The 16,096-nt window shown below is 34.0% G+C and overlaps 2 protein-coding genes across 5 annotated transcripts in view; both read right to left on the bottom strand.

The window, feature by feature from the left end:
- Nucleotides 1–5,838, bottom strand: part of LOC311096683 (integrin alpha-X-like) — a gene marked incomplete at its 3' end in the record, with an annotated part of 55,364 nt that extends 49,526 nt beyond the window's left edge. Inside the window, exons 1-4 of one of the 3 annotated variants that reach the window (XM_084135988.1) lie at nucleotides 5,682–5,838; nucleotides 1,576–1,681; nucleotides 861–964; nucleotides 695–765 (exon numbers count right to left, since the gene is read on the bottom strand). In XM_084135988.1, coding sequence (XP_083992114.1) covers nucleotides 695–765; nucleotides 861–964; nucleotides 1,576–1,681; nucleotides 5,682–5,721 — 321 coding nt within the window. In that variant the 5' untranslated portion in view covers nucleotides 5,722–5,838. The remainder of the gene's footprint in view (nucleotides 1–694; nucleotides 766–860; nucleotides 965–1,575; nucleotides 1,682–5,681) is intronic. The other 2 variants (XM_084135987.1, XM_084135986.1) reach the window with 2 other exon arrangements.
- Nucleotides 5,839–8,665: 2,827 nt separating this feature from the next.
- Nucleotides 8,666–16,096, bottom strand: part of LOC311096685 (integrin alpha-X-like) — a 33,316-nt gene continuing 25,885 nt past the window's right edge. For both annotated transcript variants that reach the window (XM_084135990.1, XM_084135991.1), the window contains 13 exons: nucleotides 15,625–15,756; nucleotides 15,458–15,531; nucleotides 15,213–15,354; nucleotides 14,832–14,930; nucleotides 11,770–11,849; nucleotides 11,539–11,625; nucleotides 11,355–11,433; nucleotides 11,079–11,174; nucleotides 10,824–10,910; nucleotides 10,537–10,647; nucleotides 10,325–10,438; nucleotides 9,243–9,353; nucleotides 8,666–9,112 (listed from right to left, as the gene is read on the bottom strand). In XM_084135990.1, coding sequence (XP_083992116.1) covers nucleotides 9,032–9,112; nucleotides 9,243–9,353; nucleotides 10,325–10,438; nucleotides 10,537–10,647; nucleotides 10,824–10,910; nucleotides 11,079–11,174; nucleotides 11,355–11,433; nucleotides 11,539–11,625; nucleotides 11,770–11,849; nucleotides 14,832–14,930; nucleotides 15,213–15,354; nucleotides 15,458–15,531; nucleotides 15,625–15,756 — 1,293 coding nt within the window. In that variant the 3' untranslated portion in view covers nucleotides 8,666–9,031. The remainder of the gene's footprint in view (nucleotides 9,113–9,242; nucleotides 9,354–10,324; nucleotides 10,439–10,536; nucleotides 10,648–10,823; nucleotides 10,911–11,078; nucleotides 11,175–11,354; nucleotides 11,434–11,538; nucleotides 11,626–11,769; nucleotides 11,850–14,831; nucleotides 14,931–15,212; nucleotides 15,355–15,457; nucleotides 15,532–15,624; nucleotides 15,757–16,096) is intronic.

Below are 16,096 nucleotides of genomic sequence, written 5' to 3' on the forward strand. Positions count from 1 at the left end.
TGATTAAATTATACACAGAAAGCGATCAAAGAACACTCCCTTTCTAATCGCTGGGGCTGTCAATCACACAGCACGAGTTCTGGACTCTTAAACTCACGTTATAATCAATGACGCCATCTACACTGCACAATGAATCTATCGTGTTTGCACTGTTAGTTATAATGAAATCATTCGTGAGAGCACAAAAATCGTGCTATAATGACGAGATCACTGCATTCATGTGCTCAACAGACATCGGCTGTCATCGGCTACAGTGTTTATCGCTGCAACCTTTCATGTGAAGGGAGTAGATCTAAATATAATACTATAATCAACACTTTTCACTATTAATTAATCTCGACAGCTGTAATGCTAAGAGAGTTCCATATGTAATACTTATTTCATATCGTTAGCCTCATAGCATAATTGCCTAAGAAATAATTCATTAAAATATGACTGGCTAACGATATGCAAAGATGTTAGCCAATCATAACAGTGGGCGTTTACACTGAAGTCTCACGGCAGACACGCCCCTTAAAACAGAGCGTTCAAATCAGAGGTAAAATCAGGGTAGAGATTGGCCTTTTATTTCTAAATTATGACAATTTTTGATGTCAAAATCATACCAACATTATAACTATAAGTGCACCTCAGGAAACATAAAAAAAAAAGGAAAAAAAAAAGGTTCATGACCCCTTTAAAATATGACACTTACCACTGCTCTTGAAGACTGAGGATCTAGAGACATTGAAAGTCCAAGGGACATGTTGACAGCCCCATTGGTGACTGTTAAGTAAAAAAAATTAAAGAAATACTATCATGGACAATAAAACAAGTATATTTTATTACATACATGAAAGCATAATTTACAAACAAAGTACCGGTAATGGGCAGTGGAATGCAGTTTCCTTCAGTGACAGCACAACGATATATTTCTCCTCTTTGAGTTTGACTGTGTTGTATTAAAGGATCACTCACAAGAAGACTATGGAAGAAGACAGGAGAATAAGAGAACATGTTGAAAAAGGAGACATCTGTGGTGTTCCTGGTTGGGTGTGCGGTTTCAGTATGATGCAAAAACCTCTGATCGTATAAAATAAAAAAAAATAAAAAAATATGGACATCAGTATAGTTTTAAGTTATTTTTAGTTAAGTGTTGCAAAATATTTTACATTACAGAAAATCATAGAAAGGGGAAATTAGAATTGCTGGCAAAGCATTAGGTGGAACTCAAAAACTTATGAAACTGTATAAAATGTAAAAAAATATTTTTAACTGGACCAGAACCATCAGCAGTGGCTCTCAAAAATGTTTAAATTTAGAAGTTGTCAAATGTCAACAGCATGACCTACTGTACATTACAGTAACTAATGTAGTTAAAATTACTTTTAAAGTTGATACATTTTAAATGTACTAAACTGCAACTTCAACATTAATAATTTTGAATAATGTTACAGCTATTAAGGCTTTTAATTAGTTAATATCCATATCTGTCCTGCATTCAAATATACAAAGTAATTATTAAAGTACTTGTTTTCAACAGCCTCAGCTTTTGGCCGATGGTTGAGTGGTCTGTAGTAACACTGATGAGCTCACCTTGCACCTTTCTGTATCACTTTATAGCCAAAGCCGCTGTTTGCATTGTTTTTAAAGTACTTCCAGGATACAGGATCAATGTTGAAGGCCATTAATGACTGACATACTAACATGTAAAAGAAAGGAAAATAACATGCCTTTAAATGCCTCGTAATCTTGAGTGTGATTAAAAACAGTTAGCAATGCATCACTCTTAACCCTGTAAAGCCTAAGATATAAAATAATAATCAAATTTTCGATTAAAGACACTCAACAAAAAACACATATGCAACTTGTTTTTTGTTTGTTTATTATACTTGATACATCAGGCTTTTATGGCTCATATAGTAAAAATATGGATTTTATTTTATCTTATTCAGAGGCAAAAATATGCAATGTGGTACAGATATTATTTATATGGTCAAATAAGATGGAATTCTGATAGCTTGTAATGTAAAACAATAAGATCTTTAAATGCTAGTTTTAATTGTGGGAGATATGTATAATGCAATGAAATACACTGATGATAGAGATAAAAAAAAAAAAAGTTTCTCAGATGGATCATATTTGATGCATGCATTTCAGTGTGTATGGACAATCAAGTAAACTTAAGTTGCTTCATTCCAGTAAATGTACATCTTTAAATATAAAATAGAAATGGTAGCCTACTAACAATATAAAATTCATTATTGCTTTTACTTTCTAAAAATCAGTGAAGAGACACATGTGCAACAACCTGAAGGTGGAGATTTTTACAAATATAATAAAAGGCCTTTTACTTAGCCTACTGAAAAAGTATGAATTACAGACCATTGAGATGGCAGTTTTTCAGCAAAGTTTTGATCGTTTAGAGTCCATAGAAATGTGTGTATCAAATATGATACAGTAGGCTTTTTAGAGTTAAATAGATTTACAGCATTGTCTCAACAGATCAGACAAAATTGTTTGTAATAATGCCTATATTTGACGTTATCAAGTTTAATCAAACAAAAGACCACATATAGGGTGACCAGATGTCCCGAAATCTAAGGGACTGTTCGTTTTTTATTTAAGGGGCCACCGGAGGAGTTTTGAGATCTGTTGTCAAAAAAGACATGACCCTCCCTTCGCCAGCAATAAATTTTTCTATGACCCTCCAAATGATTGTGAAAAAAGGCATGACCCTCCCCGATAATTTATTGATTAGCCTAGCTACTTCTGTACTGGTTTGCGCTTGGCAAAGATGTTCAGATAGCCATTGTTTTGTTTTGCTTTGTCCAAACCTACGATCCGGTTCGTATCACGATTTTTTATTTTAGATTTGGAAAAAAAAATCATGTTTTCGGTGCTGATGCGGTGTGACTCGTTCAACATGTGGGTGGCGCTGCCAACAAAGCATCTAAAAGCTATCAAAAAGAACCGGCAAAAGTAATGATTATTAATATGTCAAATATAGCAAGGAGACATTTTAATTGTTTATTAAAACAAGTGTTTTCTGTGTCGACTGCAAAGAAGTTGACGATGCGTCTTCTCAGAACACACAGCAAGGTGTATGCGTGTATTAGGCCTAATGTATTCGGAGCAAACCACCCTGATGCTAAACCTTGAAAACTTACTTCAAATATGATGTTTTCTTATTCGGTGAAGTTCGGTATCTTGCAACCATCTCTCGTCCTCTGCTCGTCCGTTTGAAAACTGCGCGCGCGACGCGCTGCCGGCGAACTTATTATTTTTTTTTAAATCAGCATCAGCATCTGCCAGCAGCAAATAAAATTTTGGGGTGGCACCCGGGGTGGCCAATCGCATGTCAGGGGTGTCCAGTGCACGTCCAGTGCCACCCCAGAACGCGCCAGAGAGAAATGCACATTTCATTAACAGAAAGCAGTCCGTTTTCCTTCGTTTTGAATTGTTCAAAAAGTAGACATTTCAAGCTTTCTATATATTTATCAGGTCTGTGAGGCAAGTAGCATACCTTACGCTGAGTTTCGGTTCATTTATGAGACAAGAGTCCAGTTCACTCGCCCGCGCCTCCATGCCATGATTATCTATTTTCTACTATATTTACTTCTTATAAAACCAGATGAAACATTGATTAAAATTAAGATACAATTAATAAAAAAACGAAATTCACGTTAAAGAAAGGCTTTGTGCTTTCTGTTTGAGGTCTCTGTGAAAATTTTAAAGTCGCTTTCAGAGCAGTCATGTCCGTAATGGAGAACTGTCACGCCTGTAACATTGGTTTTTTTTTTTTCACATAAATGCGAACACGAAAAATAAAATAAAAATAATATTTTATGTTCTGTGGAGGCCGATCTTTATTCATCCGGTGGGTATATATCTTTTGGTTTGCACAGTGTAATTTATAGAATTACTAAAAAATATTTTGCCACCTAAAAGTTAAAGATTTTTTGTGTCACGTCACATGTGTATTTCCCTCATATTAAATATGAAACGCATGTGTACAGACTGATATTTTTCTAATGTCTTGACTACTTTCAGACGTTTAAAAATATTGGTATTAAATGCATTTTCTGATAATTTATATTTCAAGTTTTGACTGCAAATGTCACGTCCATAACACTGGAATCGCCCAATTTTAACGAATTTATCCTCAACTAGTTTTTGTGGTGTAGGTCTACGTATTTTATTATGTTAACTTAAATAATAATAATAGTAATTTAAAGATGTGGTAGCCCTACATCTTACACATAGTGGAAACAAAATAAGAATGTAAACTAAAATATGGTAGTATCGCGCTATATTCTATCAGCTGCAGTTCTGGCGCCTCAGTCCCAATAGCCTACTGTAAAACTCAACGTAGGCTACATTCACATCACATGTTAATGCAGCGATAGAGTTACACTCACAGGACACTGTGCACTTGTTCGCAATCACAAAAGTTCATAATTTGCATGTGCTTTAAATCTTTGCCGGGTAAACATTTCTTTGGCATTCTGTTCTGACATGATGCACTTTTTCTAAGCGTGAACTGAAGTGTTCGCGCACTGTCAAACAGCGCCAAACTGGATTTTTGTTGGGTCAGACCCATCTGATATCGAAGGGGGGCTGATAACGCGAGATCAACATGGAGCTAAATGGAAAAAAATAGCACCAAACAAGCCACTTTGAAATGTTGCTTTTTTCATGAATATAAAAGTTGGGTGACCCTCCCCCTAGACTAAAAAAAGTTGGATGACCCTCCCCTCAACAAAGAATAAAAAGACATGACCCTATTTTCCTCCGGTGGCCCCTTCCATAAATACCGAACGGTCCCTAAGCTGTTGTCCCGAATTCCGAATCCGGCCCTAATTGTCCCGAAAATTATACTAAAGCAAATTCTTGAATCTTGAGTAGGCTAGTTATTGTCTGATAAAACATTAAAAACTGTCCGTGGAGGTTGAGTCGTCCTGCAGCCCTCGCCGGCTGCTCATTGGCTGCAGCATCTTTTTTTTTTTTTTTTTTTTTTTTTGAAGATCTACAAAGATAGCCTACCGTAGGCGCGAATTTAAATGCATTGATAAGCGAGCGCAAGTTGCCGCAGCCGCGAGTACAGTGAATGTGCAGCCAGTCGTAAAGGAGTGATTGATTGGTCGCGGCACTGTGTGCAAAAAAAAAAAAAATACTTCGGCCTAATGTCTGATGTCGGGTTACACAAAGCAAATCATCTACACAATTATTTAGTTTTCTTATTTAATGACCGTCAATTTAGTCGTAATAATAATTTTGGTATAAGGCTTATTAGCGTCAGGCTATAGCCTGAAATGTCTGATTTACGCACTGTTACAGTTTTTTTTTTTTTTTTTTCACAATGACATTTGTGTTCATGATTTTAATGCGGGTTTTTTTTCTTTCTTTTTTTTCTTTCTTTTTTTTGTGGCAGACTAAAGACTGACAGACTGTTGATCTTTGAATAAAAATATGTTTGGTTCAGGTTTGAAATTCATTATCCTTTATTATAGGCTATGTAATATCATAGTAGGACTACCCCAAAAGGACCCCAAAATATCATAGTAGGACTAACCCCCCCAGCTTACAGCAAGTATGTTGTATGAGGAGTTTTTGTCTCTCGTATAATTATTCTATCATTAGCCTAGGCAAAGTCATTTCAGCTTATTCCACGTTTAATTACAGAAAAAACTTGATCTTACCACAAAACAAACATGAGAGGAATCGAAAATTCCAGTCCATTTCTGCATACAAACAGTGAACAACAGGAACCGATACTTGTGGAGACACTTGATTGAATGAAGAGTCTTTGGTGGGAATGAGAGTTAAATCGAATGGAAATAGATTGATGCATGTGACTAAAGAGGAACTGCCACACTAGTGATAATCTCACATCAGACTGACGACAGAAGGTCAGGACTCCATCGCTGCTTTGACCAGGGACTGCCGCAAGAGGACGTCTGACTAACATGTAAAGCAACCAGTCACAGTTTGTTTTGTTCAGCATCATGTTTAGGGGCGTGAAAAATAAAGTGGTTTATTTTATTTGTTTTTATTTTTTATTAAATGCTAGTCACATTGCAAATAATAAACATGACAATAAAATATTGAACAAAAATAGACTACAACAAATAGGAAAAGAAAATATACAGTATAATAGCCTATATAAAATAATAATACAAGTAAAAAGAAAGAAAAAGAAAAAGGAACAGGTATGAGATCATCATATAAATAACATAAAAGCTTTACATAGAGACCTAGTGCATTTTGCTTTACTATTTTTCAACCCAAGTAGTAACTCAATATAATTGTTCATAGGCTATGTATCTGAAATAACAAAACGTTGGGGTTTCCTTTAGCCCATTTTTGTTTATGTATGTAGTATTTCCCCATAATCAAACAAAGATTAACAATAAAGGCCATATTTGGTGGTAATCTTTGTCTATTAAAATACAATTTTTTTTTTTCAGAAGTCAACTTTCATGTCTAAGCATTTACAAAGGAAACATACCAAATCTATCCCAATCATTTAGCTATAAAAGCAATTAAAAAAATAAGTGGGCAACATTGTCTTTCTGTCCCACAGAAATCACATTTAACATCTACATCAGTACGAAACCTAAGATTTTATAAAAACAGAAGTATTTTAAAATGTACTTCCTTATTTGTTATGCAATATTTTTTAGGCTGCAATATAATGTTGATGTCCCTACAACAACAGACCAGTGCCATGACAAATCGGGTCCACCCTCAAAATCGAGTCTCTATGAACTATCAGTTAATGATTATACAAAGTAGGCTACATACAAACTATGTTCATTTAAAATGTATAGGTTACTATATAATGCATAATAAAACAAACTGAATGTTTCTTTTACTTGATAAACTGTTAATTAATTAATTAACTAATAATAGCCTATTAAGTAAATAGTTGAACATCATTACATTCTTTTTTTGAGCTGATATATTTTGACATTTAACACTTAATTTGACACATAATTACATTACAGATGAATTACAAGTGCAAATGCATAAACTAAGCTTTCAGGCTAATCGGGTGTCTGTATGCTATGCTGGTATATAAGCTAACTAATACAGGCATTAATGGTCATTATAACATAGTTCAAGCAGCATTTATCATAACATGATTTTGTAGGAATTGTAACCAGGCGATAAAGAGAGTAGGGCTATAGCTATAAAAGTAATCTGAGCCAATGGGATCGCTTGGGGGTCATAACAGAGAACATGACACACATACATATCCCGGAAATCCTGTCAGATGACAACTTCGAAACATCTGAAGTGTTTCCCATTTTGTGTGGCTTATGCGTCAGACATTCAGCCAGCGGTCTGTGGGTGTGAAACCTGAGGCTGAGACTACACTAGAGGAAACAAGATGTTACCAACAAAACCTTTTTTTCCTCATCTCTTTTTAAAAACATTGCTATGGTTAAAAATAAATGACAAATCATTTTCCGCATATCAGAAATGTTATTTTGTTGCAAAAACACATTTAGTTTGAGATGGTTTAAAATTCCTTTCCCGAAATAACTTTTTTATATATATATTATATTTATTATATAACACGTTTTTACTAAGATTATAATACATTTTTTAGTTTTAATCCAAAGGACGCATGTGTTCTGAGTGTGCTTGTGCACAGCAGCAATACAGGCATAAACACTGAATTTATGCATAATAATATTCTATTAATCAGATACTTTTACCGTTCTGTTATCTGTGTTGTTGTTTTTTGACACAATGACTGTATTGTAAATGTACTAAAATGTGTACGATTATGAGCCCAGTATCGGCCCGAAAACACTTTTTTACTTTATTATTTTAATTGAGGTCATAATTTTGAAACATTTAATAATAAACCATTTCCCCCTGTCCCTGATCATCTGATTGAAAAGCTTGGTTTTGCTGCTAATTCTAAGTTGTCAGTAAACACCCACTGTTATATTTGTTTTGAAAAAAAAAAAAATGAAAAAAAAAACTCCCTAGTGGAATATAGAAATGTTTTGACAACTCCCTGGTGAATAATAGCAACCAGTCAACTTCAACCGTATGTTTGACCAAGAGTCTGATTCTGAATCATTCCAACAACCACCAAGAATACAGAAGCCTGTATAAAAATAACTCTATAAAAGACCAAAGTTAGCACACTCTCAAACACCCTAAGTCATAAATATCCCAGTCATCTGCAGATGGACACACTAGGATGAAACTGGTTGCTCTGTCAGATTGTAACAGTTGCAGTATTAGCATGATAGGCACTTCGTTCAAACACGCTTTGGCCACTTCTTCGCTAATGTTGATATCTTGTTCAAGTTCTTCTGAAGTTTCCACTGCCAGGAGCAGCACAACGTTTACTGAAGCTTCCCCATCTTAGTTACAAGGAAATATGAGCCATACACAACCATATGATCCATTTTTTTGTTTTTCATAAAACATTTTGTGTCCTAAGGAACTGTTTTTTTCCCAGCACAGATTTTCAAAGTTGTAAGTGATTTATGTATTTTAAAATGTATGTGATCAATAAGTTATTGTATACTTTATTTATATATATTATATTGTATATATTATATTGTACTTTATTTATATATATATATATATTCAAACCCAAATGTTTTTATTTCATACACAAATGAAGGGCATATAAATAAAGACACAAAAATAAGTGTAATGGATCTTACCAACATTAAATGGCTTTTTTCTTTAATTAAAATTATGGAAATAATCTGAAAATAAAAAGCAAGTTTTGCATAAAATCAGCTATATATTTTATATTAAGCAGAAAGCAATAAAACATTTACAAAATATACCCAGTGCCAATCCCTATTATGAGAATATGATTAAATGTGATAAAACATGCTATAAAATACTGTAATTGTTGAGCTCACTGATAAGATAATGATGAGTAGTGATATGAAGTAAAATTATATATGAATTAATGTCATATATTACGATGAAAAATTTGTCCACTTTTCATTTCTCATAAAATGTTCTAAATCAAGCCGGAATATTTTGCTACACTGAGGTGTTAAATTCACGTTTCATTCTCAAGTCCACATGCATCGCCCTGCGCCTCCTGCAGCATCTGCTTGTACCGGCTTTTGAAGAACCCAGCCTTGTAAAGGGAGAAAATAATGTAATAATTTCTGTAATAAACTGTACATGCTGTAAGAATTTAAACATATAGATTGTGTAGACAGGTGAAAGTGCCAGCGATTGAAACTGATGTTATGATGGTGATATACTTTATAGAGTGCCGCTGTGATGAGAGCCAGTAGCAGCAGTCCTCCTATTACTCCTCCAATGATCTCTTTGGTCAGGTTCACCTCCTCAAACACCTCCACTTGAGTGTTAATCTACAAAGTGGAAAAATGTGAACAAGTGAATTTTAAAATGCAGTCAGAAGTGATCTCAGTGTAACAGGAAGTCCCCCTCCTTCCTCCTACACAGATGTTCCATGTCGAACAATAGAGACATGATTGTTAACTATGTACATTCTTTTGTTATAATGCATCGGTTTTAGTGTGTATGATCCACATCCCTGTCTCTTGTGCTGTTGTTGTCATTCATTTTAAAATGCTGTGCACTACCATTAAAAAGTTTGGGATCAGTAAGATGTCTTTTTTAAATTATTAATACTTTTATTCAGCAAGGATGCATTAAATTGATCAAAACTGAAGGGAAAGATATTTATAATATTACAAAAGATTTCTATTTCAAATAAATGCTGTTCTTATAAACTTTCTATTCATCAAAGATTTCTGAAAAACATATGCAGTGGCACAAATGTTTTCAACACTGATAATAAGAAATCTTGAGCAGAAAATCAGCATATTAAAATGATTTCTGAAGGATCATGTGACACTGAAGAGTAATGATGCAGAAAATTCAGCTTTGACGTCACAGGAATGAATTTTATTTTGAAATATAATAAAATAGAAAACTGTTCTTTAAAATTGTAATAATATTTCACAATATTACTCTGTTTACTGTATATTTGGTCAATTAAATGAAGTCTTGGTGAGCAGAAGAGACTCAAAAACATAAAATATTCTTTCAGACCCCAGACTTTTGAACAGTGTTAGCACTTTTGACTCTGTGGTATTTGCACAGGAAGTAGATCTGTGTGAAAGAATGTTGTAAGTGCAATTGTCAATATATTTGCAAGAAGCAAAAGGAGAAAAGTATGTGGTCTGAAAAAAAGAAAGAATAAATCATAAATCAACAAATCATAAACTATAAACAGTAGACTGCCGTTATAGATTCCCTCAAACAGAGCACTGTTTTGAGAGCTCATTAGACTTGACATGAACGATCACTGAATCACCTTGACAGACGGTGCAGTGTGTAGAGAATCAGAGGAAAAGAAAATGTATTTGCTCTTGTCATAATCCAGAGACGCTGAACTGACCAACTCAAAAACTGCAGCCTTGAGTCCAGTCTGAGAGAGACACAGATCATGACAATAAGAAATGATCAAACAGTTATGAATATATATGGTCTGTTCTGTGATGTGAATTTGCTTTAAAAGTCAGATACCTGCTCAATCCATCCAGAGCTCACATTGCCAAATATATTATAGAGTTTCCTTTCATTCTTTGAGAGAGTGATGTCACAGCTGAACACGGCACACACCGCCACAGAGCAGTTCTGACACACACACACACACACACACACACACACACACACACACACACACACACACACACACACACACACACACAGAGAGAGATAGAGAGAGAGATTAATTAATGTATGTTTAGCATATACGTGGAAAACAAATGAAGGTAAAACAAAACTAAATTTAAAAAAAAAAGTGTCCTCACCACCAAACGATGATTTTTAATAATGTCCAACAACGCAGAATTGGTGATAACAGGCTTCGTCAAGTTCACGCTGTCACAGCCAGGTATCTTTAAAAAGAAAGTGACATTTCTTGGTGACATTTTAAAACAAGTTTCTGAAATATTATGGGTGAAGGATGGGATGCCGTTTTTCTTCCCTACATCATACAGAAATTATTTAATTAAATTAATCAGTATACCTGTATGACTTGTGAGATAAGAAATAAATTCACATACTTGCAAATTTGAATTAGTCCAGATGTCAGCATCACCGAGTTTCACTGGTACTCTGATGAAAACTTTTAAAGGTAATTCTCTGAGTTCATTTTGAACCTGAAAGAGAGAGAGAAAAAAAGGAAGAGTTATGATCAAGGTGGGCATTTTAACATTTTCTTCTGTTGATAAAATAAATCCTGTTAAAATCTGTCATTCAGCCTTTTTGAAACATTAGATTTTAGTGTACTACAAAACCTTTTTATTATCTACTTTAAGATAGAGAATTTGAACTGATACCTTTAATATCTGCTGGACCGGTTTCATAAGATCCCTTTTCCCTGAAGTAAAATTAATGTGGATGGTGGAATTTTCATGCCTTTCATTTAAAATGAAGAAAGAAAATGACAATATTACAGTATAGGATAAAGATTTTTTTTAATTATTATTATTTCTATACAGAAACGCGGAGAAGAGCACTAACCTTATCAAGGCAATATAGATGGCATATTTGACATCAATGGTTTTCTGTTTGTTAAACTCACTGTCGATTGAGTGTTTGTCATTCCCACTGTGAGAGATGGAGGTTTTGTTTATTAGTTGCATTTATCTGTTCCTGATGAAATGATCATGTGAGAATCCTCCTAGAGCTCATGGTAAAAGTGTTTTACGCTTTGAGTTCAACAACTTCTAGCACACAAAGATGATGTCATACCTCGTGACCGCAGCAGCAAATGTCACATTTTGGCCCAGTGAACTTTCTTTATTAATACTGTATGTAATCTCAAACACAACCTAGAATTTGAATGAAAAAGCCAGAATAAGACAAAATTTTGGACTAATTAAAGTTGTTGTAATTCATATGTCAACGTAACATAACGTAACCCATGAAAGTTGCTCTGGATAAGAGTGTTTAACTACTTTGAGTTTAGTCAGGTCAGTAAATGAATGTATACAAGTATACGAGTAGAGCTGGACAATTAATAGTATTTTAATCGTGATCACGATTTCTGCTTCTCTTGATAAAGTAAGCATAATTGCTGTGATATTGGCCCGTTGGTTATTTTTCCTGATTTTTTGGGGGGACATTTCCACTATCTTGTATCAGTAAGAAGCCTCCAAGAGCTTTCATACTTGGGGTTGCCAGATGTCAAGAGTTTAACCTTTAATTTGTGTTTGGGGTCATACTGACCCCAATGGATTTTTCCTTCATTTTTTAAAAGTGTTAACTTCATCTCAGGGGCATGAAACACTGTGACTTTTCCTAAATAATCTATCTAAACATGCACAAAAAAAACTGGGCTTGATTTGGTTGTTCTAAAGGTGTGTAAAAATTTTTTTACCTTTTAAGGTGTTTGGGGTCAAAATGACCCCACATTGAAAATGAATGGGAAAATGAAAAAAATGACTTTTTTTAATTTTATTTGTCAAAAAAATAAAAGTAAATCCATTATAAATCTGAAAATTTCTACATAGAAACCAAGGTCTGGTCCTAGAGCATAAATAAAAAGTAGAGCGATCTCATACACACACACACACAAACACATAAACAAACACACAAATGTATGTGTTTGCAACAGAGAGCATTTTTACAGAAATTGGCAAATAAAATAAACAAAACTGGCATAAATCAAAAAAAAATTACATTTAAATCAAGGTCTGGTCCTAGAGCATAAACCCAAAGTGGAATGAACTTTCTATCTCATACACACACACACACAAACACACACAAACACACACATGTATGTCACTGCAACAGAGAGTATTTTTATAGAAATTGGCAAATAAAATAAACAAAACTGGCATAAATCTAAAAAAAATTTACATTTAAATCAAGGTCTGGTCCTAGAGCATAAACCCAAAGTGGAACAAACTTTATATCTCATACACACACACACACAAACACACACAAACACACACATGTATGTCACTGCAACAGAGAGTATTTTTATAGAAATTGCCAAATAAAATAAACAAAACTGGCATAAATCTAAAAAAAAATTACATTTAAATCAAGGTCTGGTCCTACAGCATAAACCCAAAGTGGAACGAACTTTCTATCTCATACACACACACACACAAACACACACAAACACACACATGTATGTCACTGCAACAGAGAGCATTTTTATAGAAATTGCCAAATAAAATCAACTAAACTGGCATAAATCTATAAAATGTCACATATGCAACATGGAACAAGCTTGTTCCCACACACACACACACACACACACACACACATACTACAGTCATGTCATAGTGGTAACTTGTAGATAATAATAGTAATAATAATAATAATAATAATAACAAAATATATAATAATTTGCAAAAGCAGATAATTCAAAATATATCAGAAAACCACAACAAATTCTAACTCTGACAAAAATACAGATTTTTTATGCATTGCAAAATGTTTACATAAATATTCATCACAAAATATATAAGTTCTGAGGGGAGGTTGAATAATTGAATGAATGAATGATTCTCTATGGCCCTCTATTGGATATCTTTGGCCATTGCACTTTAATTCCTTTCCTATAAGAAATAAAGTTTTTCAACTAACCTTTAGATGGCAGTGTTCTATCCCTAACACATAGAGCAATGTCCAAAAACTATTTATATTTAATTATGATCATCATTTAAGTGATTTTTTCTTTTAAAAATCATTTTTCATGAGCCAATTTATGGCCTAGTTATGTATTTGTGCAGTAAATAGGTAAAAAACTTCAAAATTTCCACAAAAACACAGCATAAATGGATAGTTTAGAAGTAAATAAAAAAAAAGATATATAGTTTTCCATATAAAAAAACTTATATTTCCTTATGCAATTGCTCTTTAAAAGTTTGGGGTCAAAATGAACAACACTGATTAAGGGTTAAATCCCTCAATCAGAGCTTTTCCTCTTAAATCTATAAATTATCCAGCATGTGTTTTACTTAATCTTCCCAACTTGAAATCCATGCGCTGATGATCTGAAAATACAGGCAAACATGTTTGTTGGAGTTCAGCGATCTCCATTGTGATATTCTGCTGGAATTAATGAATGAAGTATCATACTGCCCATCTGTGACTAAATTTGTGAGAAAAACTTCTCAGAGACTAATTATAATAAATCCAAGCATGACTATAAAATAAACCCCGTCAATGACTTGAGGTTCTCTTGATTTGTGCTTACATGAAAGTGCAATAATTCTCATGAAATGTAAACAGAAATTTCTCAAATGAGAACAATTGTGATTAATATTTTTTTAAGCAAAATAATGATTATCAGTTTAAAGCTACACTGTGTAGGATTTTCTCCCATCTAGCGGTGAAATTGTATATGACTACCAACTGATTATTACTTTCTAGCCCCTCCCATTCTGAGGGCGTTTTAAGTCCTACGGTGGCCGTATTATTTCAAATCTGCCGGCAGTCGCGAGTAATCTCCCTCTCGCATTCGTCACAGTGCCACTGAGTGTAAAAACGCGAAAGGCGAAGCTTGAATTTCCAGGTATGTCCCTCTTTGGCGAATGTATTTTCAAGATGGATGCGCAACATGGCTTCCGCCATTCGAGCGACTCGCTCATATGTATTCTAAATGGCAAATTATACACTTACGAGAATACTTAATTAGTTGGTTGAAATGATTACTCATTAATGAGAATGTATAATTTTGAAAGAACAAAGTGTTTTTTGCTAAAAATCAACTTAAAATATTACACAGTGTAGCTTTAACCATTAACATGCATTCCTCCACATGAGCAAACGTTCGTGTCAGGGGTGTGATTATTGACCTGAGTGTTTCCCTTGAGGATGGGTTTACTGATCTGGCAGGTGGTTTCTCCCAGTCTAACTCCTCGCTCAGCATCCAGAGACACACACTCCACTCTGCCCTGCTCATACAGAACATTTATCATACATATATTATATATACATATATTATCATCTCAACATACATACATATAAAAAACATGCATCTTTCTAGCATTCCATTCGTTACATGGTTTGAAAATATTTGTTAAATAAACGTTAACACTCCATATTTTTAATGTGGCTCTGTAATTTTAAGTTTTATTTAAAAATGTATTGCATCTTCAGTGTTTTATAGCTATTTTGCTTTAGAAATAGCATTTTTATCATTATTACCTATTATCAGTTTCAGCATATGTGTTTACCTGTTTAGATGTGATTCTCCTGTAGGAAAGTCCAAAGGGGTAGCTGAGGGTGAAGAGAGTGTTGTATGAGTTTTCTCCTCTGTTCTCTGCAAACACTGTCACGTTGAGCTCCTGCATTATCCCAACCTCTATGTTTGTAGATCTGGATCAAAGAGAGAAATGTAAATACTTTCATAAGCATCAAGATGGTGCGGAATTATTAATTATTAACTTCACTTCAGAAACAGAGCAAATGGTTTGCTCACCCAGAGAAATTGAAATCCATTCGGAGGTCATCAACACATACATTATCAGTTCCACAGTTTATCTCAAAATCCAGCTGTAAAACAAAGTGAATGCACAGAAAAATTCATGAACTGTACATGTGATAAAGTTCTGGTAATTTCTGCTCTTAACACAGATGAACTCTTACATTATGGTCTGTGGTGGTCTTTATCTCTGGCAGCAGGACTGGTCTCAATTTGTCCATACTTCCTGATGGAAGACCCTCAAATGTGAATGTTATCTGATTGGCCAACGGATTCAGAGCATCTTCTGAACAAGCCTAATGTAAAGAATCAATAAGAGATGTTAATAACAAAACATTCACGATTAAACTTGGGTCACTCTTGTTATGCATTTGATTCTTGTAATGTCCCCATCACATTTCTTGAAATGTTGAATGTAAAATTAAACTCAGCATTTGTAGTTTTTATCAGTTAAGTAGACAATATATAGATTAATGGCTCTTTATTTCCATCATATCAGGTTACATACTGTTTAACATCCTGTTATTTTTCTTGCTGCATGTGTAAATAATCAAGTTATAATTTATAGTTTGTGGTGTTTAAATGTTTTTATTTGGAATTCCAGCAGAAGAACAGTTTTTTAATGCAAACACATAA

This window comes from Abramis brama, assembly GCF_963993115.1.
Source record: "Abramis brama genome assembly, chromosome: 14".
Taxonomy (NCBI): domain Eukaryota; kingdom Metazoa; phylum Chordata; class Actinopteri; order Cypriniformes; family Leuciscidae; genus Abramis; species Abramis brama.